At 43.8% G+C, this 27,986-nt stretch overlaps 1 protein-coding gene and 1 pseudogene across 6 annotated transcripts; one reads left to right on the top strand and one right to left on the bottom strand.

The window, feature by feature from the left end:
• LBR (lamin B receptor) lies at positions 1-26,969 on the top strand. 5 transcript variants are annotated; one of them, XM_081039140.1, is made up of 15 exons: positions 729-853; positions 6,590-6,768; positions 8,375-8,590; positions 11,839-11,919; positions 12,246-12,438; positions 13,473-13,669; positions 15,567-15,621; positions 17,701-17,892; positions 18,602-18,705; positions 19,594-19,719; positions 22,176-22,344; positions 24,122-24,202; positions 24,305-24,427; positions 25,172-25,255; positions 26,783-26,969. In XM_081039140.1, coding segments are annotated over exons 2-15 (1,788 nt in total). In that variant the 5' UTR covers positions 729-853; positions 6,590-6,603; the 3' UTR covers positions 26,785-26,969. The 5 variants fall into 5 exon arrangements, with proteins under 5 accessions (XP_080895264.1, XP_080895263.1, XP_080895266.1 ...); XM_081039139.1 differs by lacking the exon at positions 26,783-26,969 and adding an exon at positions 5,739-5,821 and having other exon boundaries at positions 740-853; positions 25,172-26,216; XM_081039138.1 differs by lacking the exons at positions 729-853; positions 26,783-26,969 and adding an exon at positions 1-302 and having other exon boundaries at positions 25,172-26,216.
• LOC308493212 (non-histone chromosomal protein HMG-17-like) lies at positions 9,096-9,649 on the bottom strand (annotated as a pseudogene). Its single transcript has one exon. The product of its transcript is annotated as a non-histone chromosomal protein HMG-17-like (transcript).
• Positions 26,970-27,986: the final 1,017 nt, after the last annotated feature.

Raw genomic sequence — 27,986 nt, 5'->3', positions numbered from 1 at the left:
GGGGGATGCAGGTTGAGCGAGGCAGAGAATGTTCTGTTCCCTGCTGCACGCTATCGAGTGTTTTCTGCCCTGTCTCAGCGGTACCTCCCCTGGCTGTTAGTCTCCTTGCTCGCAGCAGTCGTCCTGGGGACCCCGAGGACTGTGGGCGGCCCTCGTACGGGCCCCGCCGCTGTCCCATTCCGCCCAGTGGCCCCGCTCTGGTCCAGGTTGGTGGCCACCCAGGCGCAGCCATCGCCCAGACTGCGGTGGCCCGGAGGCTCCTGGAAGATTTGACCACGGAAAGGAGAGCACCACGTCTTTTAGTAAGAGACCCCTTCGCTCTCGGGCTGTCGATCTTTAGTTAACACTACGAGACTTTTTTATTTGTAGCTTTTTGTTCTTTCTGTCGCCAAGCCACTTCGCACCGCCAGTTCTCGGCTGCGCATCGCCCAGCGCCCGCGGCGAGAGCCGGAGGGTAACGGGCGGGAAGGCGCGGGGGCCGCGGCGCTGCAGAGGCGTCTGGGCCGCGGAGATAGGCGGGCGGCAGGCTCACGCCTCCGGGCCGCACCTGGGGCGCAGCCTCCCGCCGCGCGCCGCAGCTCTGCGGCCCTGGGCAGGGCGGGGCGGACGCGCCACGACGCACGGCCAATCGACAGCGCCGGGGACGATTCAAAAGGCCGAGGAGCCAATGGAAACCCGGAGGCCGCGCTGGGTGGGAGGGGCGAGGCGGGACGGGGCGGGAGGCGCGCGCCCGGGCCGCGGGATCGCGGGGCGCGAGTGCGCGGCGGGGGAGCGGCGCGCGCGCGGAACCGCCTCTGAGTTGCTGCCCCGCAGGTCTCCCGGAGCCGTTTGTCCCCGCCGGAGCTCGGCGCTGGTGAGTGCCCCGCCCGCGTCCCGGTCCCCGCGGCTCGGCGTCCGACGGGCGGGCTGGGGAGGGCCCCCGGTGCGGGCGCCGCGGATGGGCCGGGGTCCCTGGGCGCAGGGCCTGGCGCGGCGGCCTCGCCCTCCTCTCCTCCGGCCGCGGCTGGCGGGGCGCGAACAGCTCTCGGCCCGGCGAGCTGCGGAAATTGAGCTGCCGGTTTCAAACTGGGGACGTTTCCCTCCATTTTGGACGCGCCGCGTCGGTGGAAAGTGATGTCGGCTGGGGAGCGTTTGTGGATCGGTGACCGTCGCGGCGCCTTTGTCCCCGCCCTGCGGCACCAGCCCTCCCAGGCCCGCACCGAGCCCCTTTTTGACAGATCCCCGGGGGTTTGGCGGGTCCTGCCCGTGGGGAAGTAGGAAGGCGCGGCAGCGGGGCGGACGGGGAAGTGGGGGTGCCAAGTACACGAACTCGCGCTGCTTGTCACTGGCCTTGAGGGTCGTGGCCGTCTTGCTTTGGTGACTTTCCAGGGCGGGCTAGGATTGATTGCTCGTTTGCGTGTGTTGCATTCCCCCGCGCGTTGTTTCCGCACCCCCCCCCCAAAAGCTGACCCTTAGGTTGGCGTGCTACCGCTCAAGCTCGATCCCCCCTTTTTCACCCTTTTAAGGCCTTTAAAAAATGCAGCCGTCTGCAGGGGGCACTTAGTGAGCACTTGATCGCAAATTGCCTGGTTTCGGGAGCTTCGTCCACACGATCGCACGGGCTGGTAGGGGGTCCGGCTGGGGTACTGAGAGCGACCCAGCACAAGCACTGGACAGCGCTGGGGTGTCGTGAGGGTTCAGCCCCGCGCGGGGGTGCTTGCCCGCCTGCTGCGTGCGGCAGGGGCCCGGCCCCAGACACCTTGCAAACAAACACCACCAAATCTGTAATTACATTGTGCAGTCACTGCTGTGACCTCGAGCTACGGCAGAAGAGCAGGGGGCCCTCATGTACCGCGCGCGTGTTGTGTTTCTGAGAGCTGTCTCAGAGGAGCGAAAAGAGTGAGTAGGAGGGGCACCATCTTCAGTTTGTATTTCTTAGGGGACAAGTCAGGTCATTCTGCCTCTGCAGGCAGGAAGGTGGCATTTCTGTCGCATCCTGCAGCAGGGGCACGGACCACGGCCAGGGGTTCCTGCTGGCCGTTTACCTCGCAGGCCAGCCTCGGGCTCCTGCGTGGAAGGGGAGCTGTCAGACGTCACGGGAGCGCTCCCTTTCCTGCCACACGTAGACTAATTTGGAAGAGTGAAGGAAAGAGGACCAGAAGCCCCTTAGGATTACACTGTGATCTGCAGAGAAGAGCAGCCTTCTGTCGTGTTGATAACGTAGTAGCATTGGAGCCCCACTGCGTGAAGATCCCAGTGCCAATAGACGCTGAAGTTAGGGAGCATGTGGCCTAATCGAGAAAAGCCTGAGGGTCCCCTTGTTTCCACTGCGTGTGGGAAATGAGAACATTGTGCTCAATAAACACATTTTCTTCACACACTGGGCTGAAACATCTCTTTTAAGGGAATCCTGTCCATGTTTGTCTTGACTGTATTGGGTGAGTGCACGGCGACATGCATTCGGGTCCTGCCCTAGCTAATTCACTCCTGCAGGAGAGTAGATTAGGGTGTGAGTGCATCGCATAATCACGTGACCCTTGGATCTTGTGCAAAGTGGGGCTGGATAGAATGTTGCTGGTTTCATCTTTTGGAACATTTGTATGTGAGAGTCCTGGGTTTTTCTTTTCCAACCACTATGTGAAATATCAAGTCCCATTCTTAATTGTTTTTTTTTTTAATTGACCTTAGAGACCTAACAGATATCCACTAGATATCTTAATTTGCTTAACCCAAAATATTTAATTAGTCACAGAAAGATGCCAATAAATAAAATTTCAAAAAGGTACAGCATCTGCTCAGGGGCCTTTAAAAAAATCCAGGTAGCCCCTGAGTTCTGAGGGACTGTGTTTTACCGTTTATAAGGAGTAGTTTGAACCTTGAATGACATCTTCATATAGAAAGATGTAATCGCCTTCTTTCACCTCTGGTTGACCTCTATTGGGACACTAGTACCAGTAACAGTGGTTTGATTTTAGGGGGTCCAGGGAGGGAGAGGGGGCACAGCGAAGAGAGAAAGAGGGCACATTTCCTTCCTCTTTCTTAGAATTTGGAGGCTCGGGCTACATTTTGAAATAGGCAAAGCTTACTGTTGTCATCTTCCTTTTTTGTGCCCCTCCTCCACCGCCCTCTGCTTCCCCACTGCCCCTCAGGTGATCTCTCAGCCAGGTGTGACTTCATGTCCAGAGCTGCCGGGCTCCTCTGCCCCCTACTGCAAGCCTGAACCCATTCATTACCCCAGTGATACTATCTCTGTAGGAAGAAAGCTGTCTCTTTTACCTCATGTGTGAATGGAGTGACATCCTCTAATCACCAGATAAGTTAGTCGTGTTTTCTTTCATCTACCAACCTAGCTACTCTCTTCCTAAACAAGTAAAGCTCATTAATTTTTTTTTCTCAGGTGATTAACAGTGAAGAAATGTTCTTATGAAAGGTTGTTTTTTTTTTCCTCAGGAGGGGTGGGGTTATGTGACTTTCTCCTTTCTTAACGCCACAGTCTCCAAAAGTTCTGAAATGTTGTCCTTGTATAATCAGCCCTGACCGGAGCCGGGGAGGCATGTATGTATGTTTATATGCCCAGAAGATACATAAGGAATTGCTTAGCTAGTGAGAGCAAGGTGAATTAGGGAGAGACTTGCCTATATGGTACTGCCTGCTTCTTAGACGGGGCCCCGCTGGCTCAGTTGCTGTTGGAGACGGTGGGAGGCCCTGGTTTTGTCATGTGGAAATGTGAATCTGCTGGTCAGTGGAGGGAGAAGCATTACCACCTAAGAGCTAGAAGCACCCAGCCATCAGCTGATGCTTGAACTTGGATGGCGAACAGGCCTCATGTAAGTGTGTCATGAGGGTCTCTCGTCCTGCTCCCCGCACAAGAACGCAGGACATGGTGAGGCCAAAAAGGAACACCCATGGAGCCATGGACAGGGGGTTCATACCAGTATATTCTCGATGGCGGCTGGTCGGAGATACAGGAAGCAGGCTCCACACGATGCGCAATCCGCCCTCCGCTTCTCTGCCCACCAACCAACCCCCTAGCGTAGCCACGGCAGTTCTATCAGTGGCTAATGGCTAGCTGGTTACAGCTGATGGCCAACTAATCACAGCTGACGGCCACCTACTACCTGAGCCAGCACCTTTCCGCGTGAGGCCGAGAGCCTGGAAGCTGCTCTCTGGGTCTCTGTCCCCACACTCCCCTCCAGGGTCTCACTTCACAATCTACATGACAAGCCTCTTCCACAAGGAGCCCTGTGTCGGATCAGCCTATAGGCACCTACGGGCAGAAAGAAAGGCATAGGAACCAACAATGGCAAATCCCTTCCATCTGGGAGGATACATGCTAGCTTTTTGTTGTGGGAAAGAAGGGTCGCTGTCACTGGCACCTTTTCCGGTTTGTGGTACCAGACCTTTATGGCAGTGCGTGGGGTCCCTTGTGTAGTTTCAACATGTAACAGAACAGGGGACCCCATAATAGGCCATAGTGAGAGCACATAGGTTCCCGGCAAAATCATCCCGGCATCGGGACCTCCATATACCACAGTTACTTGCGGTGGCCACTTGGCCACCACTCCTGGCGTCACTTGCAAATCATGGGTCAAACCAGCCCCCCATGGGGCTATCAGGCCCAACCACCGGCGGGCGGGGGGGGGGGGCAGCTTTTGACCCGCCAGGGCCAAGTCCATTGCTGCCGTTCCCCTGCTTTCAAGCATGTGGGTGCTGTTAGCAAAATGTTTCCATTTCTGCCATAGCCTGGCTTTAACGGTGTCACTGGTGGTAACTTGTAACTGAATAGGAGCGGCCATTCGATGGAGCAGAGCTTTTACTGGTGCGGGCCCTCTCTTCCGAGGTCTCTCATTCAGGACTCTCAGGACGTCCCACAGACGCGAGGCCCAGTCGCGCATCGTGGGAGGGTGTTTCGACACCTGGAGGCCTTGCTTGAAAAAGCCGTTGTAGTGTTCAATCATGCCAGCTGCTTGTGGGTTGTACGGGGCATGGAACAACCATTGTTGTTCAAAGGGCTTGAACTAAGGCTGCTATGTTGCTCCAAGTAGGCACCCCACTTGGCGAGGGTGGTGGTTTGTGCCACCCGTTTTGGTCCCTGGGTCTACATATGGACCCACCCCTGGATGGGATAGGTTGTTCGAACCAACACCCGTGCCGTCCCTGTGATGGCTTCTGTGGCCACTAGGGCAGCGTACACAGCGGCCAGCTGTTTCTCTATTAGAGAGTAGCGGACTTCCGCTCCTTTCCACAATTGGGACCAAAATCCCACTGGTGACCGGAGACACTCTTGCCATTGCCAGAGGCCCCAACTGCACCCCTCGTGGGTTACGTGAACATCAAGTTCAAACGGGCAGCCAGGGTCCACTACTTGTAGTACTTGTGCCTGCTGCACTGCCCGTTTTGTGGCAACAAAGTCTTGTTGCCTCTGTCCAATCCCATGAGGCCCCCTTTTTTACCACGGACTACAAGGGCTTTGCTGTCTGTGCTAAATAGGGTGTTAACACCCGCCACTACCTCGGCAGACCCAAATACATCTGCAGTTGGGAGACCATGGTCGGCTGGGGAAATGCTTGTATTTTATCAATACAGTAGAACCTCGGTTTTTGAACGTCTCCATTGACGAACATTTCGGTTTACGAACGCCATAAACCTGCAAATAAATGCTTGTTTTCAAACACGCCTCGGAAGTCGAACATATCACACGGCTTCCGCTGAGTGCATGATCCTGAGGCCTAGCTGTCGGCTGTTTTCAAACATTTCAGAACTCGAACGGTCTCCCAGGATGGATTACGTTCGAAAACCGAGGTACCACTGTAGAATGAAGGCCAAGTCCGCGCTAGCACAGGTATGAGGTTAGCACAGTTACTTGGCATGCGTTTGGGACTTTAACTGTAAGACGTGAAAGCTTTACGAAAGAACCCCAAATTTGCTATTCATTATAGATTTGTAATTTTTTTTCTCCCTGTTGGTGGATTATAGTAATGTTAACCATACATGGCTGATTTTCCCAGTTTGTTGTTTTTAATAAAGGTAATTTGTTAATTACATTATATTGTTACATTAAATTACATTACTTTAAATACATTGTAATTAATTGTAAATAAATTAAGTTTCATTAAATACATTGTTAGAGCCTTTGTAAGACTACAGTCAAATTTATAAATCAGAAAACCCGTCCTTTGTGAGATTGTGCCTTACTGGTTAGTGAGAAATATGGTCACTGTAGGTGAGAATGTTTCACATAGGTAATCGTTTGGCACGTTGTCATAATTAATCCTTAGCATCACTTACATGTACCACAGTATCTAAACTGTTCTGTATAAAGTGATTCCTAATGAAACAGGACGTGGCTGAAAAATCCACCTCTGTATTGTGCTAACTCTGCCATTTCATGCCGTCTGGTTTTATGCCCTTAGACGAAACAGTTAACATCTTTAAGCTTTCGTTTCTCACCTTTAAAACAAGGGGTTGTACACCTTCCTCTCCAGAGACCTTTCTGGCACTAAAATCTTGACCAGTTAAAATTTTGGAAAGTTGTATTTTAGTGTTCCGTCTCTGAAAAAAGACACATGTAAGTGTGTATGCATTGACTCCATTTTTTTACCTTTTGCAGATTGCTTTTTAAAAATGCCAAGTAGGAAATTTGCCGATGGTGAAGTGGTGAGAGGTCGATGGCCTGGGAGTGCACTTTATTATGAAGTAGAAATTCTAAGCCATGACAGCAACTCCCAGCTTTACACTGTAAAATACAAAGATGGAACTGAGCTTGAACTGAAAGAGAGTGATATCAAGGTAAGCGCTCCTTTGGTTTGCCAGAGTTATGTTTATAATAAGCGGGATGTAACTGTCGGTGTGGTTTTTATGTTGAGAGTCGTCAGCTCTGGCTCTGTTTGGAGACACAGCATTACTCTCCCTTTGGGTCAGATACTATTTGGGGGCTCCAGAAACATGTGAGTGAATGAGGCACAGCGCCCTTTTCCTAAGAAGCTCCCAGTCTACCGGGGAAGACATACTGGTCGTGGCCCGGGTTTAATGCATTCTGCGATGGGAGTTTGTCGTGGGTTTGGGAAGGGCGCTGGGTTTTCGGGAAGGCTGAGCTGAATGCCAAGACCAAATAGAAAAAACAGTTCAGCTGATGGAGGGGGCGGCTTGTGAAGAGGGCAGCATGCCAAAGGCTTGGGGTGTGGGGTGACAGACAGCCAAGTGCTGGGAGGGTGTGGTAAGGGAGGGTCAGCGGAGGGGGAGCCAGATCTGGAAGGGTTTGGCTTCATCCCAGACATGAGGATTTAATCAGGAGAGGGACGTAGGTTTGAGCCTGGTTTAGGGCCCCTCAAACCCGTCTCGTGGGGACCTGGGCTTTAAAATATCTGTCCAAGTCCTTCTGCAAAATACCATAAAAATGAATTACTAGACAAATGAAGCAAAAGATGTACAAAGACGTCTTTTTATTATCAGATTCAACACATATACAATTTACCTTGTCAAAATGCTATGAAAATTTCCACACACTTACTTGCAGTTCCATTCCTTGTTGCAGCTCAGTAACTCTCAGTTCTTGAACCCGTAGCCTCCAGACCCCTGTTTGAGTGCTCCAGACCAGGGATCAGCAAAGTTTGTGAACAAAGGCACAGATAGTGAATAGTTTAGGCTTTAGGAGCCCTGTTGTTTCTACAGTGCAGCAGCAGCTCTAGGCAGTCTGGAAGGGAAAGGACATGGCTGTGTGCCAATAAAACTTTATTTATGGACCCTGAAATGTGAATTTCAGATAATTCTTATGTGTCATGAAGTCTCATTCTTCTTTTGGTTTTGCTTTCAATCAGTTCAAAAATCAGGAAAGCGGCTCTTAGCTCCTGGGCCCCACAAAAGCGGGTGGGAGGGATTTGGCCTGGGAATGCTGGCCTCCGTAGGTCTCGGGCCCTGGAAACGCTGGGCGAGGGCCGCGTCAAAACAACACTAAGTAATCCAAGTTGTACTCATTTTCAGGATCTGCCTGTGTGTTTTGTTGAGAGTGAAACTGGGGGACTCGTTTTCTTGTTATTGTTTGTGTGCATATTTCCTTTTGATCTATCATCTCAGCTATACTCAATGTGAACAGTAACTCTTCTTGTATATGTTCAAGGGAAAATGTAGAGCTCCGTAGTTGGTTTAGACAAAGTCATTTCATGGCAATTCCTGCCAAGAAGAATTGGGAGTGGAAAGGCTGCATTTGTCTCACGAGATATGGGTCATTATTGCAACATTACCCGCTGGCCTCATCTGGGGGCTCGCCCACCCCAGGATTTTCCAGGATGGGTTCAGCCTTAGCTGATGACGGCCTCTGCTACCCTCTTCTAATTTGGGTCTGTCTGCGTGTGTTAGGACTTGTGGTAAAGTTCTTTGTCTTCTGCTCCTTCCCTAGCCTTTAACTTCCTTCAGGCAAAAGAAAAGTGGCTCAACTTCCAGTTCTCCGTCCAGACGCCGGGGCAGTCGGTCAAGGTCCCGCTCCCGCTCCCGCTCCCGCTCCCCTGGACGACCACCCAAAAGTTCCCGCCGATCTGCCTCTGCTTCGCACCAGGCTGAGGTTAAGGAAATGAGGAAGGAGGTGTTGGAAGTGAAATTGACTCCACTGGTATTGGTACGTGTAGGTGTCTGTGGGAAATAGCGATCCTTTGTACAGTCTTTATTTCATCTGTCCAGAACAGTCTTCCCCTTTATACATACGTTTACACATGTTATTTGCAATTAATATTAAAATGTCAGTGAAACATCAAGTCTAAGGTGATGACTTTGGAAGAGTACATAAAAACAAAAAAGCAAGAATGTTTGGAAGAATGGAAGGTAGAATGCTTTTAAATACCAATGAAAAAGAATATTTTTAAGTTATAGGAGTTCTCTCTTTAATACTGTGGTGTGTTTTTTTAAAGCAGTGTATAAATATGAAATAGATGTAGATTGTAGTTTGAACTAAGTTTTCATAGTGTATAAAAGTTCATGTATAAAATAATGAGACATTAAGTGTATGTTATAAAAACATTCTTGCTCTCTTAGCATCTTTATACTTGATCGTTTCTATATTCGAAGACGATAATTTTAAAGGAATTACTTTCAAAGTTCAAACTTGGAATATCAGGGTGTATGGAGCCTTGCACAATGAATATTTTGTTTTATTTTTTAATTTTATTTTTTTAAGTTATATTTCTTTTTTTTTTAATAAAACTTGATAAAAAATAGTATTTCAAACTGTACAGTCACCAGAAGTACACAGTTATCAAAAATGCACACACTTCACTTGGCATCTCCAGCACCTTCAGCTTTCTGTGCCTGGTCTGTTTTGGCATCTCCATTTTCTGCAGGGTATTCCCATCCTTGCCAGCATCAGCTTTCCCCTTTTTCCCTTTGGGTACCTTCTCTCCCTTCTTTGCAGGGGCCTTTTGAGGCTTGGGCTCTGGCTTTGGAGGAGCAGGAGCAGGTTTAGCAGATAACCTTGCGGATCTTCTCTGTGGTTCGTCCTTCACCTTGGCTTTATCTCCTTTAGCATCCCCTTCGGCCTTTCTCTTGGGCATGATGGCGACGGCGGCGGAATGTAAACGCTGGACGCGGGGATGCAGCGGCGAGCGAGCTTTAGTCGGTCCGGGGGTCGTTCTCACCTCTTCTTCACACTGCTCCTCTTTTTCTTTTTAATTGCTTTTTTTGCTGGCAGTACAGTCACGTTTTTTTAAAAGGATTTTTATTGGGGAAGGGGAACAGGACTTTATTGGGAAACAGTGTATACTTCCAGGCCTTTTTCCCACGTCAAGTTGTCCTTTCAGTCTTAGTTGTGGAGGGCGCAGCTCAGCTCCAGGTCCAGTTGCCATTGCTAGTTGCAGGGGGCGCAGCCCACCATTCCTTGCGGGAGTCGAACCGGCAACCTTGGTTGAGACGACGCGCTCCAACCAACTGAGCCATCCAGGAGCTCAGCAGCAGCTCAGCTTAAGGTGCTGTGTTCAATTTTAGTTGCAAGGGTCGCTGCCCACCATCCCTTGCGGCAGTCGAGGAATTGAACTGGCAACCTTGTAGTTGAGAGCCCACTGGCCCATGTGGGAATCGAACCGTCAGCCTTCGGAGTTAGGAGCATGGAGCTCCAACCGCCTGAGCCACCGGGCTGGCTCCCACAATGAATATTTTAGATAGTAGACCAAATAGAAATTATTTTTAAGTAAAAAGAATTGAATAAAGGTAATTTTTACTATAATCATTTATTGTTACCTCTTTTATGGATAAAATGCACACAGATTTTTAATAACTTTAGAAAATGGATTATTTTTGTAGTGAGATTTTTAAATTTTAAAATAGTGGGAATAACCTTTTATGTTACATTTTTTGACATTTTTGTTGTGTGGTATCGTTTGGATATACCGTAAACCACATAGATGTAACAGAATTGTTAAAGTCAGCTTTCTTTTTGATAGACATTTAACTTGTTTTTCTTTCTAAATTTTCACTGTTATAAACAAACACTCTTATACAACATCTGATAATTCCTTAGGCTAAATTCTTACAAGTGGAACTGCTGGGTCAGATGGACAGAGCAGACTTGAGGCTTTTAATATATATTGCCAAATTGCTCCAAGTAGTGTATGAATGCCCATTTTCTCATTCTGAGTATTATAATAATTTTTTTTGCCAATATGATTGTCAGAAGTTTTCAACTCACCGTTTTAACTTACATTTTGGTAATTACTCGTGAGTTTGACCGTTCTGACTATTATTAGTGGCTCTCGTTACCAGTCAGGTGACAGATGAAGTAACAGATGCTGTGTGCTTTCTGTCACATTTGCATTCTTAGCATGTAGTGACCGTTAGATTTTCGCAGTGTAACCTTATGGTCCTGGTGACCCAGGAGCCACCCACTGGCTTTGTGCCTCCCCAGTAGAGCCCTGGGCCCACCGTGTACCCATTGGAATTGAGGATGGTGTGTTGCGTGGGAAAGACTCTACTTACCCTGCATGTGGCTTTGAATGTCACATTGTCCTTGTTCTGCTTGACTGCTAATTGTATCTTTTGCAATAATTTGCCTCACTGTGTGAGTATCCTGTCAGATTTGCAGTAGGGCAGTTTAGGGTCAGCCGACTAGCCGTGTTACAGGATTACACTTGTGGTTATGGATTACATGTCGGACATGTAAAAAACAGTGAAGTAGTTGTGCTGTTGAGGTAGGTGCCTTGTAAAGGAGCAAAGAGACAGATTTTAGTTGTGCGTTGCCTGAAAAATCTTTTGCCAGCTGAAGCACTTCCCCTGTTCAGTCTGATAAGAAATTCCATCCACTGCTTGAAGAGAATATATACTATACATTCAAGGGAAGCGACTGAGTCCAGAAAAGGGACATAGGGAGAGGAATTTAAGGTTAAATAAAATCCAGGCAGCATGAAATTCAGAAACTAGGCAGTGTATGTCACAAGTAATACTCTCTAAGTACCCACTATTCCTTAACTTCCCATTATTGATTATTTCGGGCAGTGAATATCTTTTCTCTTTTTTTTTTAACCTGTTAATAAACTAATTGATCAGTTTTTGCTCTCTAACTCTCATAGCAAATGCTATTAGAATATCTGTCATTGAATGATAAAATTATAACATTCAGCCTAATTATGTTTAAAAGATGAAAGATCTTATGTGGAAATCTACACTGTAACATCTAATCTTTTGAAGACTGGGAAATTGTAGTGAACTTTATTCCTTTTCATTTTTAACTAAAATCTATTGAATTCTTCAGAATCAAGGCTGTGAAAATCTTTAGTTTGTTTTAATGCTTCATTTCACAATAGTAAAATTTTACCATCATATCCTTTTCTAATACATTATGATTCTTACGGTTAAAATGTTTTATATTCTTCCATTTGGAAGCCCTTTGGAAACAGCATCAACAGATACAATGGGGAGCCTGAGTACAGAGAGAGGAACGACATGCCCTACAAAAACACGCAGGTATGACAGCATTCATTTGATCTCGGGTCATTTTTTTCTTTGTTCGAGTGACTTCCCCCTAAGGAAATATGGTTGAAAACCATATTTCTTACAGTCTTTTTTTTTTTTTAATAAAGTTTATTGGGATGATAATGGTTAGTAAAGTTACATAGGTTTCAAGTGATTTCTTTTCTAAAATTTAATTTCCTTAAATTAAGACTAAATATAACTTAACAGATTTATTCTTATTCGTATATGGCTATATGAAGATGCTGAATTAGTTAACATGGTAGCATTAATGATAATTATTGACTACAGACACTTAATACTTTTTACTTTTTAACTAGGAAAAATTCCATTTGTCAGAAGAAAGCAGTTATATATCTACACAGTATACCCTTCGTCCAAGAAGAGAGGAGACCAAATTAAAAGAAATAGATGCTAAGGAAGAAAAAATTGTTACAAAAGGACCTCCATCGCTGAGAACCTTTGAAGTGGCAGCTGCACAGAAGAAGCACTTAGAATTTGGAGGAGTACCTGGTAGGCGACAGACAGGCTTAGGGAGGGCAGGTGGGGTGTGTGAGCAGGAGTTGCGATTCTCTGAAGAATTCTGAAGCCGGCCATGTTATGAGCCAGGGGGCGTCTCGGGAAGAACCTTCTATGAGGAGGAGCAGCAGGTGCAAAGGCCTGAGGTGGGAGCATTTTTGAGGATTATCTCAGAGTAGAAAGGGTGTCAGTGTGGCTATAAATAAAACGTATAGCAATTTGGTAATAGGTTTTGAGCAAAGAAGTGCAAAGATGTGTAAAAGGAAGGTTAATGTCAGAGTTGTACATTGGAAGGATGGTGGACGATTAGGGACAGGAAGTCTGCTAATCATCAGACCTGAGGTGACAGGGCCTGGCTTCGGAGCAGTGGGAAGAGCTACGGCTATAACATGGTGTCTACCCTACCTGCTAGACAGGTTGCTTATACGAGTCAAAGAGCAGAAGTGTTCAGAGGCTTGGAGTTAAGTGAGTGGTACTGGGGAGATTTATGAACTAGTAAAAGAGAATACTTCTTGGCTAACTCCTGCGGGGCTTAATGGCTTTGCATTTTGGAAGCTCTAACCATTGGCTAGCTGGCCTGTTAAAGATGGCGTCCAGCATCACTGAAAATCTGTTAACGTGTTACGTGAACGTGATGCTATTTTAATTGTTAGAAACTTAGGGATATAAAAGTTTTTTTGTTTTTTTAAGATTAAGCTGATAATTTTTACGTGTTCTGATCTTTAATTTGCTGGAGTTTCAACATGTTTGTTCCCATAGAGATTGGATTTTAACTTCTAGAGTTTGGTTTCCAAGGTGGACTTTAGCTGTTCAGGGCTGGACGTCTACTGTTTCCTACTTTAGCGGCTATGACTGCTAGCCCACTGGACATGACAGGTAGAGATTAGGACTTTTCGATGGTACATTAGAAATTGGTTTCAAACAGCTAGTCAGACTTGAGTTCTGACCTTAAAAAATGATTCTTGGTGGGGTGGGAGGGGGGGACTGGATTGAAAATTGAGCCTTGAGTGTTCACCAATTATCTGCAGGTGTGATTCTCATCATGCTTGGCCTGCCTGTCTTCCTCTTCCTGTTGCTGTTGATGTGTAAACAGAAAGATCCCAGTCTTCTGAATTTCCCGCCTCCTTTGCCAGCTTTGCATGAATTGTGGGAAACCAGAGTGTTTGGCGTCTACATCCTCTGGTTCTTTGTCCAGGCTCTGTTCTACTTACTGCCAATTGGGAAGGTAAGTTTTCGTTAGCAGGGCCGAGCACTGTAAAGTTTTCCTCCCCTCTCTCCATGTTTACATAAAGAAATTTGCAGTAGTTTTAAGGTGAAAAGCTGTGCTTGGTCCTAACTACCCAGAGTTACTTAGTTAAGCCTTTTTACTCTTGTACCCTGTAACACTTGCTTATCAAGTGGAACTTTAAAAATCCGATTTGAGTTTTCTTGTGTAACTCTCCAAGCAAAGCAGAAAAGAATAAGCTATTTTGCAAAACAGCCTGACTAATGGTAAAAGTTGCTCGAAAAAACAATTCCCCCTCAGTATATGTCATTTCACGTGTAGAATTTAAAGTGATCATTTGTAAGCTACTAAGCTCAGTGGACTTTAGTTTGCATCTTTTATCTTTTTAAATATAGTGAGTTTCTACTTCTCATCTCTTTCAGAAATGTCTTATCAGGAACATTTTATGTTCCTTTCAAACTTATACATTATCTTTAAAATTTCTCCTCATTGCTAAGTGTAGTTTTTTTCTTCTTTCAGTAGAATACTGGATATATTTAAAGGAACATGAGATTCCCTAAGCAATAAATAATTCATCTAGAGATCTTATTCTTGGGGCTTTGCAAGTTTACCTACTGTCTGTAACCAGAGGGTCAGTTTTAGCAGGAGTGGCGAATGCCAATGACGGGAGGGGAGAGCTGCAGACTAGGTGCTGGGGAATCTCACCATAGCATTGTGGGCTCTAGTGAGGGTCTGCATGATGTGGACCTTCAGGCCTTTTTATGTACAGCCCTACAGTAAAAAATCACAAATGCAGATTAACTTAGGTAAGGCTTATTCAAAGTAGATCATATTTATTAAGAAAAGCCACTTTTGATGGTTAAAAGTTTTATATATGTGTACACATATGTGTGTGTGTATATATATGTAAAATATATATACACACACACATATATATATATATATATATATATATATATATGTAATATATATAGTCACAAACTGAAACCCAACACAGTATCTGTGAGGTACCTTTAATAGATAAGGATCATTTGAAATTAGCATGTGGGGTTTTTGCTAATCCTGTGATCTCAAAAGGTATTACATTTCTCCTGGATTCCCTTTCATAGCTTAATGAAAGGGTCAAGTACTTTAGCCTAAGGAAAAGGATACCATATTAGTATTTTACAGTTTAAAATGAATTGCAACATTTGTAAATAGTTATGTTGGGTATTCAAATGTGACTGCCATTGAGCAAGTGGACTTCTTATTTTAACTCATCGCATTCAAGTTGTGTGTTTCTTGAGTACCTGTGGGTGAGCTGAATGAAGTGATGAAGTGCTCACAGTCTCTTATGGGACATAAAAGAATCACATGAAACGACTGAATAACTGGGTGAGCGTATATATGTAAACAGCAGAGCAAGTCGGTATATGAGTACATATCTGCACATGGGCCAGAATAGACGGCTAAGTGGGGTATAGCCCGATGGAAAAGGACCTCACCCATGTGAGGCAGCAATGGGAAGTTACTGAACATTTTCTAGAGATATACTAGACATAGAGATTATTAAAGCCCATTTAATCTTGTCGTGGCACATGGGATGGTTGGGGGGAGGGTGGCTTTTGTGATATTCTGTGTACACTGAGAAGTTATCACTAGATTTGTATTGAAGACAAATTCCTGAAGGTGGCTTTGCTTCTTCACCAAACGGTTTCCATTCGAGGTTTGAAACGTGTTACTAAATTTCCGTACTAAAAGATGGTCCTCCTTTATAGGCATGTTGAAATTTAAGTGATATTATATATATAATATATATGATTATATATATATATATAACACTTAACCATCATATATATGATGGTTAAGTGTTGTGCTTTTAAATTTTTTCAATTAAAAATTTTTTTTTTCTTTTAAGGTTGTGGAAGGAACACCTCTTACTGATGGAAGGAGACTCAAGTATAGATTAAATGGTGATTTTTTTTTTAAAGACTCAAATTGATGACTTGATAGCTGAAAACTTTTGAGTGTTGTCAAAGCTGATTACACCCGCGTAGTAAATAGTAAATTCTCTCTCAGTAGTCTGAAGGGCATACAGATAAACTGTTCATACCTGCACCAGCATGTAAAAATTATGCCACGGAAAGTAACATCGCCCCTCAGTCGCTCTGTCCCATTACCCATTTTCTTAGTAACAGTTATCACTAACTGTAATAAACTTGTCTGGATGTTTTATCATCCGAGTCATTCCCATGGTCTAACAAGTCCTACACTGATTGACTTGTTGGGGAGCTTCCTGGCCACTCCCGCTATTGGGGAACGCCTGGCCCTGGCTCACTTTGCTCCAGCCATCTGCGTTCAGGCTGTCTCTTGTATATATTCTCAACACTTCTGCTGGAAAACTTTCTTCCCATTGCCTAATGGCAGCTGCTTCGTCCATCATGACTGTGCTCAGAGAAGCCTTCAGGTCCCTTTCTCTCCTTTACCCTGTCTTATTTTTCTCTGTGACAGTTATGCCTTCCTGACATTAGTGCTCAATGGAGTCTCCCCACTAGAAGGGAGTTTCGGGGCTGAGGGCTCGTTTTGTGTTCATTGTGGTGCACTTGGTGCCAGGAAAGTGAGTGGCCGGTAGGGGGCGCACATTGATGTCAGCACTGAACGGAGGAAGCCCATCTCCCAGGTACCGTGAGAAGTGGGCAGACGTTGCCTCATTGGGCACTCTTGGTAGGAGTGTGTGCTAAGTAAGAGGATTAGTCCAACTTTAGCATGCGACGACTAATAAAGTACAATAAGCTTTTAAGAAATGTGTGTCAAGTGTAGTTATCCTTAACTGATTTTGTTTTTTAACTAGGTTGTCTAGGCTGTTTTCCTTTTCTTGGGTATTACATTATAAATTTTAATTCTTGACCCCCTTTTATCCTATCACTTCTTACCTGTCTAACTTTGGGTACTTCTTTTGGTGACTTATCTAGCATCTTCTCTATTTGAACTCACTGTACTAGGTTCTCAAAGGGAAGCCCTTCTGTCTTCTGTGCCAGCCATGTAAAGCACCAACCTGGCTCAGTGCCTGACCCATGGTGGACGCTTAACACTTATTTGTCACTGTTGTCAGATAATTTGTTTACTTTTCCCAAATTCCGTGCTGCTGGAGCCAGGTTTAGAATCTCTGACATCCGCGCTCCCTCATGTGCATTGCATCCAGTGATGCAGGAGGTGGGGTGGGGGGCCTTCTCCTTTTGCCTTGGAGTCTGTTGATATTCGTGTTTTGTGGGGTTCTCTCTAGGGTACTGATTTACGTTTTTTCCAGGTGGTCTTGGTTTCTGCTTTCGCTTCCCTTTGAGGGTGCGTCATGCTCAGAGACTGAGTTCTGTACCCGGACCTGGCACTGTTGGAGTGAGTGGGCCATGGCTGGAGTAGTTGCTTGATCTTTCTTTTTAAACTGCCTTATCTGGTCCTATGGTATCTAGTATTACGAACTCTCTCCTCATGAGATTTTACCATTGTAAACGGAGGAAATTACTAAGACAGTTTGAATGATTCTTTTTAATCCACGTAGGCTAGAGAGGGAGAAAGTGCTTTATCTACCATTCTTTTCCTTTAATACTCAAAAATTTTATGAGAATTAAATGAATGTTTTAAAAAGTTAAACAAAAAGTTTAAAGTGTTAAATGTTACTCTTTGGAATAAACCCGGTATGTGGAAAATGGTGGATTTAAATAATAAGGGACCTTTGATTATGTGAAATTTGAGGTTCTTTTAAGCTTTTTAACAGTGAAGTTCTATGCACATCTTTTCAGCTTTCTCTTAATTAAAAGGAGATAATGACTGTTCACAATGAAAAAGGATAACTTAAGTATGTTAAAATAGTTGAAAAATTATATGTGAGTCATGGCACCTATGTTGAAGATTACCCCTTCGGGGCCTTGCTTGTTCATATATTTGTTTATTTAGCCTGATGACATTAAGACTTTAAAAAATAACATTGCGTTATTTTATAGTGTGATAAATCTCACGTGAACCCTGGGTTAACAATTTTTCTTTTTTCCCCAAAGGATTCTATGCTTTTCTCCTGACGTCTGCCATCATTGGAGCATCTCTCTCCAGGGGTGTCACGCTCCATTACGTGTACAATCATTTCCTTCAGTTGGCACTGGCAGCCATTGTGTTTTCTGTGCTCTTGAGTGTTTATCTCTATGTGCGGGCTTTGCGAGCGCCCTGGGATGAACTGTCGCCGGCCAGCTCTGGTGAGCAGTGTTGGAACACATGTCAGGAATGTCTCCCATAGGCCCGCCCCCGACAGCCACTTCTAGGCTTGCATACGTTGCTTTTCTAGCTTCAGGTTATGACAGATGAAGAGAAACAAGAACAAATAAAAAGACGAAGAAAAAATTTAAAGAAAAAAATGTAAAGGAAAAAAACTATATTTGACTTTTTCCTATTTCTCTTGTTTTAGTCATTTGATGACAGTAAGACATTTTAGTATCTTATGTGTAGTAACATTTTAGTAATAGTAGCAGCATAATTGAAAATGAGTATTATTTTTTGTCCCAAATAGTAAACATCCTTTAAAAAAAAATTAACAAAGAGATTTCAAATTGGTTGATTCTGACCTAAAGTATTTAAACATTTAAAAAATTAAATTGCTTATTTTAAAAAACTGTGAGTTTACACTTAAAAAAACCTCTAGTTCCCTTAAAATCCGGAATCTGGCCCCACAGGCCCCCATGCCTGTGTAGCGGCATGGATGCTTCTGGAAGGGGCCAGCGTCCCAGCTGCCTCCGTCCTCATTGGTCCTTCTTACCTCCCGTCACCGCATCTGTTTGCCAGACTCCTGCAGGCAACTGAATTGAGATCCTGGATAGTAGCCAGCAGTGTGTTTTTAGTCTCATAACTGGGTTTGGAATAGAGCTATTCCAGAAAGCTTTGTTTGCATACGAACTTTTCCCTTCTCAGGAAATGCCATCTATGATTTCTTCATTGGCCGTGAATTAAATCCTCGGATTGGTAATTTTGATCTGAAATACTTTTGTGAACTGCGCCCCGGATTGATCGGATGGGTATGTCTTTTTTTTTTTTTCAATTACAGTTCAGGAATACAAATTAGTCTTGGATTTAGAAAGACAACTTTAAAGTAAGCTGTGGGTGGTATATTTTTAGGAAAAATTATAGCTTTCCCTAAATCTGTCTACTTAAAATATTTTCTTACTATAAATATCGTCCAGAGGGTTAAGAGGCCCTGTTACAGGTTATTAAACCTTAAAAGAGTTTATTTTGATTATATCCCTGCCTGTTTATATAGGAAAGTGTCAATGTAGGTAAATTCATGGAAGAAAAATGCATTCTCCTCTCCCTTTAAAAACAATGTGTTTGCCTAACTTCAGACTTGTAGAATTGTGAAAATAGAACAGAGCTACCTTCCGTATGTCCCTCCCCCCACTTCTCCCAGAACCTCTGTGTAATGATCAGAAACAGCAGATGAACACTGTTCCAGAGTTACTAACTAAATCCACTGACCTTATTTGAATTTTCACCAATTTTTCCCGTCGGCCTTGCTCTGTTCCAGGATCCTCTGTAGGTCCCACAGTGCATTTTGTTGGAATTTTGTTTTAGTCTCCTCTGGTCTGGAGCAGCTGCTTACTCTTTCCTTGTCCCTCATGCCCATGACACTGGAAGGGTACTGCTCAGTTTAAGCAGATCCTTTCATTTGAGTTAGTCCAGTGTTTTCTCATGTTTGGAGTGAGGGGTGCATTTTTGGTGAGAATTCCATGAAAACAACATTCTTTCAGTGCATCCTGGGAAGGGGTTCATGATGTGACGCATCTTATTCTTGGTAAGGTGGGGCGTCTGCAGGTCTCTCACCTGGGAAGTTACCGTCTTCCCCTCTGTACTTGCTGCGGAGCTCTGCAAAACGTGCTTCCAGACTCTTCTTCCCCCTTTTATTTCAGGTGGTTGTTAACTTGGTGATGCTTTTGACTGAGATGAAGTTACAGGATCGTGCAACTCCGTCCTTGGCAATGATTTTGGTTAACAGTTTCCAGCTCTTGTACGTGGTGGACGCTCTCTGGAACGAGGTAATTCATTCTAAGAGCAGAGGCCTTGGAGTCAGGGCTTTGCGTGCGGCTGGGTGACCTGCCCTCTTGGAGCCGCGGCTTCTTTCACATAGTGAGGAGAATAAATGACTTTTTAAGTGGCTTAGGAATTCATATACCGAATTTCCCCGAAAATAAGACTGGGTCTTTCATTAATTTTTGCTCCCAAAGACGCATTAGGGCTTATGTTCAGGGGTCAGGAGATGTCATCCTGAAAAATCATGCTGGGGCTTATTTTCCGGTTAGGTCTTATTTTCGGGGAAACACGGTATTTTAGAGATTTAGCTAAACATTGTCTTCTGTTAATAGAAAATGTTTAGGCAAAGGCAAAGGCAAAGGCAGTTTTTCACAAAGCTCCAGGGGTAGCAGATTAGAATTAGGAGGTTATTTTTTAGTTTGTAAGTTTCTTGAGGATCGGACTTGATTTTATGTTTTCTTTAGCATCTGCAAAGCTGCTGGGTAGGTGCTTAATAAATTTCATATTAGGTTGGTTGATAGAAATGCTGCTATATTTGAAGGTGCCATGCCTTAAGAAGCTGAGAATACAAAGGGTGCCCCCAAAAAATGTTTACACATTTTAAGAAAGGAAACAACTGGATTAAAATTGTAATACTCAATATATACTGATAACAAAAGATGAATACAAGTCACGTGTATACATTTTTTCGGCACCCCTGGTAGTAACTTAAATACACATAACGCTTCATCTGAGCCTCTCTGAGGCTCCAGGGGGCCCTGGCACCAGCTGGTCCCCTTCCTCCCTGCCTTTGTTGTTACCACTGCACCAGCTTTTTCATCTGCGCCCATGTTTTCAGCACTTTTACTCTGTTTCGGTCTAGGAAATCCTATGTGCATGAGAATAGGCGCTCGACCGCTAGATAGTCATGGGAAGTGCAGGACAGCACAGGGAATGGCGTCAATGGAATTATAACAGCTACATGCGATGGCAGGGTAGGAGATTGGGGGAGGGGTGTCACTCTGTGAGGGGTGTACATGTCTAACTAGTGCATTGTTTTGTACACCTGAATAAAAAAGAAGAGGCACTCAACTACTAGAGTGTGAACCCAAGGGCCCAGAGTTTGTGAGATCTGTTTTTCTTCTGTTCCATGCATGGCCTTTTTGCTTTCTTTGTGGGGGAGAAAGGGGGATTGGAGGTATCATTCTTTTTTCTTAAACCTAGAACACTGATTCTACAACAGAATTTGTACTTGCTAATTTTTCTGCATCAGTGGTGTGTATAGGCAGACCTGATTTTAGTGTGCTTCGTAGATGTTGCATTTTTTACAAATTGAAGGCAAGACCCTCCACTAGCAAAAAGATTACAACTCTTTACAACTCACTAAAGGCTCAGAGGATGGTTAGCATTTTTGAGCCATAGGGTATTTTTAAATTAAAGTATATGCACTTAAGGTATATACGAGGTGTTTTTTAGATATACTACTATTGCACTGAATAGACTATAGGGTAGTGTAAATGTAACTTTGATACACACTGGGAAACCGAAACATTTGCATGACTCTATTGCTCTCTTTGCTCTATTGTGGTCTGAAATCGAACGGGCAATGCCTGTCCTGAAGTTAGAGGCAGGCTAGAGACCCTGAGGCTGGGCCTTCTGAGTTCTGACCCTGGCTTCTCCACATCCCCGAGTCCGGCCTGCAGGTATCCAGGTCCGGAGGTGATCTGGCCACTGCTAATGCTAACCAAATCCTTACGAGAGTGCGCTCACTTTTATTAGTTTAATGAGAGGTGAAGCAGGCCGGCAGTGTACCACGTTGCCAGGTAGCTTCTTTTCTGGTGTGAAAAATCTACCTGAAAAGCCAGTGACCAGAAATTACATTGGTGCATGTGGAATTGAAACAGAGGCAGTTGGTGATCTTATTATTCCTTCAGCAAACATATTTTGAACACTTACTCCATGGCAGACAAGCAGTGTGCCGCGTGCTCGGGTGCAAAGGTGAGAAGACATGGTCCGTTTTTTTTTTACCTCCTAGTCCAGTGGGGAGAGAGTTCCTGTGCAGTCATGCATGTGCTGTAACCTGCAAGCTGGTGGTAGTGTCCTCGCAGTGCCTCGGCCCGTGGGGAGGGTAAAGGAAGGCAGCTCAGGGGAGGCCAAAGCTGAGGTTGGGGAAGGGTGTTCCAGGCAGAGGGATCGGCCTGGGTAAAGGCCTGGGGGCTCAGAGGCGCTTGGGATCTGTTATCTCCTCACCGAGTGGGAGGGTAGAGGGACAGGAGATCAAGTGGCAGAATGACCTGGTGTGATACACATGCTGGGGGAACCACATTCCCTTCCCCCACTTTAAAACAGCCTTTGGCTGGTGTACCGTCCCCTAGCCCCTTATAAATTTGACTGTAAGCTAGTACTTTGAATACTTCATAAACACAGAAAGTTTCTCTCCCAAACGTTTTTAAACTTCTCTCCCATCTCTATGTCCTTATAGGAAGCAGTGCTGACAACCATGGATATCACTCATGATGGATTTGGGTTCATGCTGGCTTTCGGAGACCTAGTGTGGGTTCCATTCATTTACAGCTTCCAAGCCTTTTACTTACTCCATCATCCAAACGAAGTGTCTTGGCCGGTGGCTTCTCTGATTATTGCGCTGAAACGTGAGTATGAATTTCAGTCTCCGTGTAGTAAATATTATATTCTAAGTCTGTTGTGCTCTGGTATTTACATGTTTAGAATATGCCCTTTAAATGGCCATAATTAGCTCATCCTTGAAGAACTTTGTGATGGATGAGTGATAAGAAGATTTTTGCATCTTGCAAAGAAAATGGATACTTCAGACTGACTTAGGTTCTTTAGTAGTTCTCTAAAGAGGTCATTTTTATCTTTTTTCAGTTTTTATTTTTTAACATTAAAAAATTTTTTGTAATTACAGTTGACATTCAACAGTATATTAGTTTCTGGTGGTTACACATTTATATACCTCATGACGTGATCACCCCAATAAGTCTAATACTCCACCCTCTCCCACACGGCACCATAAATAGTTGTTAAACAATATTACTGACTATATTCCCTATGCTGTACTTTATACAGCCCCATGACTATTTTATAACTGCCAATTTTTACTTCCTAATCCCTTTACCTTTTGCACCTGGCCCCCCAAACCCTCCTTCCATCTGGCAACCATCATTTTGTTCTAAAGAAATATTTTTTAAACAACCCATTTGCTTTTAAATTTAATAAATTGAATTAATAAAATAATTTTAAATTGTTTGAGCAGTGATTCATTTTTTCCTATTGAGTGCTTGCATTTGTGGCGGGCACTTTAAAAAATGGGAAATTAGTCTCGCCTTCTTCACAGGGCTTACATTCCACCAGAAATAATTATGACCCTCAGCACTGCTCTGAGGCGTGGGAAGGAGCATGTGAGTGGGACTGAGGCCAAATACGGGCATGGAAGGTAGAGAGAACTTCTCTCAGGAATATCAGTGTCAGCTATTGGAGGATGTTTGATCTGAATGGTAGTGGGTAGAAATGGGGTGGGGAGATATCTAAGTCAGGCAGGGGCCAACTGAGGGTGGGGGGTGGAGAAGCGGGAGACGTGTCTAGGAATGGGTGAGGAGTGCAGTTTGGCTGCAGCTAAGGCCCATTCTGGGCGATCGTGGGGTAGTTAGCTTCAGGATGGCTTTCCTGTCATACACTGTTCCTTAAACATCTCCACCAGAGGGAGAGGAGGGAAAATTAGCAATTTTAGCTACACTGATTAGTGTCTGGTGGTAGAAGAAATTAAAGCCGCTGTTTAAAATTAAGATTTTTTTTCATCACTGGTTTGGTTACCCAGGTCAGCCAGGCCTGTGAGATTGTAGACAGTACATGTACATTTTAGTTAAGGTCATAATAGGGAATAGAGTTATTTCTTACTACTTTATTGAGGACTGACAGTCTAATAAAGTCAGTGATATGTCAGGGCATATTAACTGTGACATTTTGAAATTTGAAATAAAGCTACCAACTTGTCGGCTTGCGTGGGTTTCAGTGTATGTGTATGTGTAAGAAGATATTCTAATACTGAGTCTGAGCTATAGTTTTAAATATAAAGTGTTCATGTTACGGCCAGTAGGTGTCACAACTAACAGGAGGTACCCGACAGCCTTCTTTCTACTGAACTCTAGCGCTGGTTTTATTGTAACATGGGCTGCGTCTGAGTTTATTCATGGATATCACTCTGCCTGGTAGTTTTGCTTTCAAGGTATTCCCCAGGTAGGTGATGAAAGTGGTGGGATTTCAGGATAGTCTGCTTCTGACTTTCTGACATTGAGAGATTTTTGAATTATTCTTAAGAAACTATTCTCCACTCTAAGTGAAATTACAGATGCTTTTCAAAATTGGATGGTATCCAAATTGTTAACATATGAAATTTTTAAAAAATTACAGTTTGTGGCTATGTAATCTTCCGATGTGCAAATGCTCAGAAAAATGCATTCCGGAAAAATCCCACTGATCCAAAGCTTGCACGTAAGTATTGGTTTTGTATTTATAATATTTATATATTGCATGAAGATTTTATGTCTCTATTTGTTTGGAGATCATTACAAATGCATTTTTATTTTTATATAGATTTAAAAACCATCCATACTTCAACGGGAAAAAATCTTCTAGTTTCTGGATGGTGGGGCTTTGTTCGACACCCCAATTACTTGGGTGACCTCATCATGGCCCTGGCGTGGTCCCTCCCCTGTGGTAAGCACTGATGAGGACTGCTAATTTGACTCTTTCTCCAGCTGCCCACAGGGTGTGTGTCCTCTGCTGGGACAGCGTTGGGACACCCTGTGAATGGGTGTCCCCCTGACTGAGGGCGGGGTTGCCCATGGCACATGCTCCTCCCACTCTGGTGCCCTGTTCTTGTAGCACCTCGTCCTCTGGCTTCCGAGGGCAGGTAGGCACTCCCAGAGCCTGAAGTGTTACTCGAAACTTCTCAAAGCAGATGTGAAGTTTTAAACTGAGCCTGATAGCTTTTTTCTAAGCAGAAGACACGGAAATGGATTAAACTGTTTCTTCATGACTCCGTGTACATACATCCTGAAACTCTCTGGTTCTTAAGGAGACAGTTGTGTTTTGTTCCAGCCTTGGAGGTGCCAGCTGTGGCCCGGCCTGCCCTGCAGTGGTGGGTGGCAGCTGTTCGTTCCTTCCTGAGCAGGGGAGGAAATGGGGAGATTTGCTCTAAGTATGGGGACAAATGTTCTGATCATGATGGGTGGTTAGGATGGATTAATCACACTTCTTTGATTAACTGTTAATTCGGATACTGCCTTTGCCACACACCAGTGGGATTTTAGGAGCAGGTTCACTTGTTTTCCCCATTATTGAGGAAAATGAAGTTATCTCATGGTTCATTTAGAGGACTTAGGGAAAAGTTGGAAAAATTCATATTGTGTAGTAGTGATAATAAAAATACCAAATACTATTTACTACTGTTCTCTACAGGTTTTAATCACATTCTGCCTTATTTCTACGTGATCTACTTCGCCGTGCTGCTTGTCCACCGAGAAGCCCGTGACGAGCGCCAGTGTAAGAGAAAATACGGTGTGGCTTGGGAAAAGTACTGTCAGCGTGTGCCCTACCGCATCTTTCCATACGTTTACTGATTCTGGGCTAGCCTGTTTCTTAAGTGCTCCTGCCTTCCATTTGCAAAACCAAGAAAAAAAAAAATCTAAAAATGAACCTTCTTCCTTTGCACTGTGAGGATCTTTGAGCTTCTTTTTCTTTTTGAGTCAGGATGATAGCGTCAAGCAGTCTTTTGATTAAATCATAACATTAACAAGGAAAAATATACATGAAAGTGTTAAAACTTTTCAAATCTGCAAACAGAAATCAGTCTGTTAAAGGCACTGAGAAGACTACTATTGATGTGTGTAGGTTTTGGTTATTTTTCAAATTTTGATCTTTTTGTTTTGTCACTTGGTTCTTAAATGAAAACACATTTAAAGTACATATATGTCTGATTGTATTTAGAATATAATTTTCATTCATTTCCCTTTAAATTAAATAACTTACTAGTTAATGTGATTTGAAAATAAGAACCAGATTTATATTAAATGCTATATGTGAAGAAGGTTGAAAGGTTATTAGTAAGCACTGTTTAAGGGAAACGATTAGTATTTTGCTTAACCTAAACTTCTAAAACTATGTTTGAAAATGTAAATACATAGCTTTTATGTAATATATGGTGACTTCAGATTTTTCTGTACAGTATTTTGAATGTGGAATAACTGTTAGGACTAAGTATCTTTTTAACAAAAACATTTGCAGTATTTTAAATTAAGTTTTGTAAAGTAACTCATGTGAATTAAAATTTTTGAAACAATTAGAATTCATTTAATATTGTGTAAAAGATGCTATTAAGATACAGGGGTATTTTTCTTAATCCAAAGTTTGCAAATTTGGCTTTTCTACCTCAATTGCAGGTGTTTGTTTGCCTTTATAAACTGTGCAAATAGAAAAAAATAGAATAAATATATATTTTTGGAGTAACATCACTATTTAAACATTTTTACACACACTGGTGGTGGAAATTTGCCATTTCCGGATAATATTTTTATATGTTTTTGACTTTTTTAATTAAACCGTGTTTTTGCTACTGTTTAGTTCATGCAGTTTATACTGTATTTTGTATATCCTTCATATTTACAGAACTCTACTCCCTGTAAAGGGGTGTAATGTGTTCATCTTTAGAAGTCTTTATCTAAAAACAATTTAAGGGAATAGTTTAGAATCGTTTCTCTCTTTGGTTTAATAGATGTGAATAAGGTAGCTTTAGCTATGAATTTCTAGTTAAGTTGATATAGTCTCATTCATTGCGCTGATGGGAAGGAAACTCACAAATGCACTGTTCTCAGTGTCTGCAGCACAGGGGAATCTAATAAATACAGTGGGCCTGTTGGGATTTTAAGTAGCTCACCTCAATGTGCTCCTGCGGCTGGTTTGCCCTAGCGTTCTGTGTCTGGTAGTCTCACACACTGTTCCAGAGACGTTGTCAGTGCCGTTAGTACTATGTACGCAAGCAGGTTTTTGCTAATGTGTTTCTCCTGGCACCAGAAAGAGTCCAGAACACCAAGGTGCACCACGGGAGCTCGGGGCGTGACAAGGACCTTCACTCTTGCCCTGGTGAAGGAAAAGGAGCCTGTTACTAGCACCATGCTGCAATTTGTTCTTGACACGTTTATTTGACAAGTTTTGTAATGAAGTTCTGAGTTGGAAATAAAGTTGACTGGATGTTCCTGTGATCACTTTGGAGCCTCTTTTGTGTGTGGGTGTGTAACTCGGGGATCACCGGGATTGAAACAGGAGTCCTTAGCCCTTAGATGACCAACCCCACTCACTCCCGTGGTTTCCTAGGATCATTTGTTTGGGACCTTCCTGGACCATAGAGGACCCAAATGGCAAATGGGACCCCTGGACAACTGTTGTTTCCATTGAGGCTCTCAGAAAGTGGGAGCTTGAAGGGGTGGGTGGAGGGTCCCACTTCCAAGATAATAATCATGTTTAGTATTTGCTGTTTGAGAAAACAGAGAAATGATCAAAACTATCAGAGATTCATTAATACTTTCCAACGAATTTGTTCATCACAAGAACATCCATGTACATTTGAAGGACTACGTGTGTGAGACGCATTTGTGTCAGTGAGATGAGCTCAGACTCTTTATGTCTCTATATGTCTCTTTATGTCTTCCCAGTGTGACTGCATTGCAAAAGGTGGGTGTCAGAATATGCACTCACACCAAGTAGGTTAAACATATTGTCATATCTTGGTTATTATTTTTGTACTGTTTGGAGAAAAGGCTTTGTGTGTTGGTAGTTTCCATAAATCATGGACTAGTTTAGCAAATCATGTATAATTCCTAAAACTATTTTAGCAGATGAATTGGGCCGCCCTGTATCTTTTGTTAAAATCCTATACTTTATCATTTTCTTATTGATTCCAGAATGAGAGGGACTATGTCTTTACAATGCTTTTCTACAGCATTGTGTGTAATTAGACTCTTAACGTATGGTTTTTTGATGTCCCTTTCAGGCAGTACAATTTCCTAGACATAAAAATAAGAAGATGTTAATATTTTGCTCACAGATCTGGTTCTGGGTATGATCTCACCCTCTCCGCCCCTCTTACTACGGAGAAAATGGATTGCTGGGCTTCATGTATGTATAGAGGGGTATGGTATGTTTTCTGCCGGTGGACCCATTGCCAAGGAAAAGTGACCATGAATGCGGCTTTAACTCATGGCTCTGCTCCCCTCTCAGC

The sequence above is a fragment of the Rhinolophus hipposideros genome (assembly GCF_964194185.1).
Source record: "Rhinolophus hipposideros genome assembly, chromosome: 26".
NCBI classification, from domain to species: Eukaryota; Metazoa; Chordata; class Mammalia; order Chiroptera; family Rhinolophidae; genus Rhinolophus; species Rhinolophus hipposideros.
Note: the sequence above shows the minus strand (reverse complement) of the source record. Positions and strands in the feature narration are given on the sequence as shown.

Bases quoted from the DNA above. Each gene is read 5' to 3' on its own strand.
- LBR (XM_081039136.1), top strand. From the start codon at position 6,604: ATGCCAAGTAGGAAATTTGCCGATGGTGAAGTGGTGAGAGGTCGATGG. The intron at 11,920-12,245 runs GTATGACAGCAT...CTTTTTAACTAG, and splicing joins TGCCCTACAAAAACACGCAG to GAAAAATTCCATTTGTCAGA. The intron at 24,428-25,171 runs GTAAGCACTGAT...TGTTCTCTACAG, and splicing joins GGCGTGGTCCCTCCCCTGTG to GTTTTAATCACATTCTGCCT.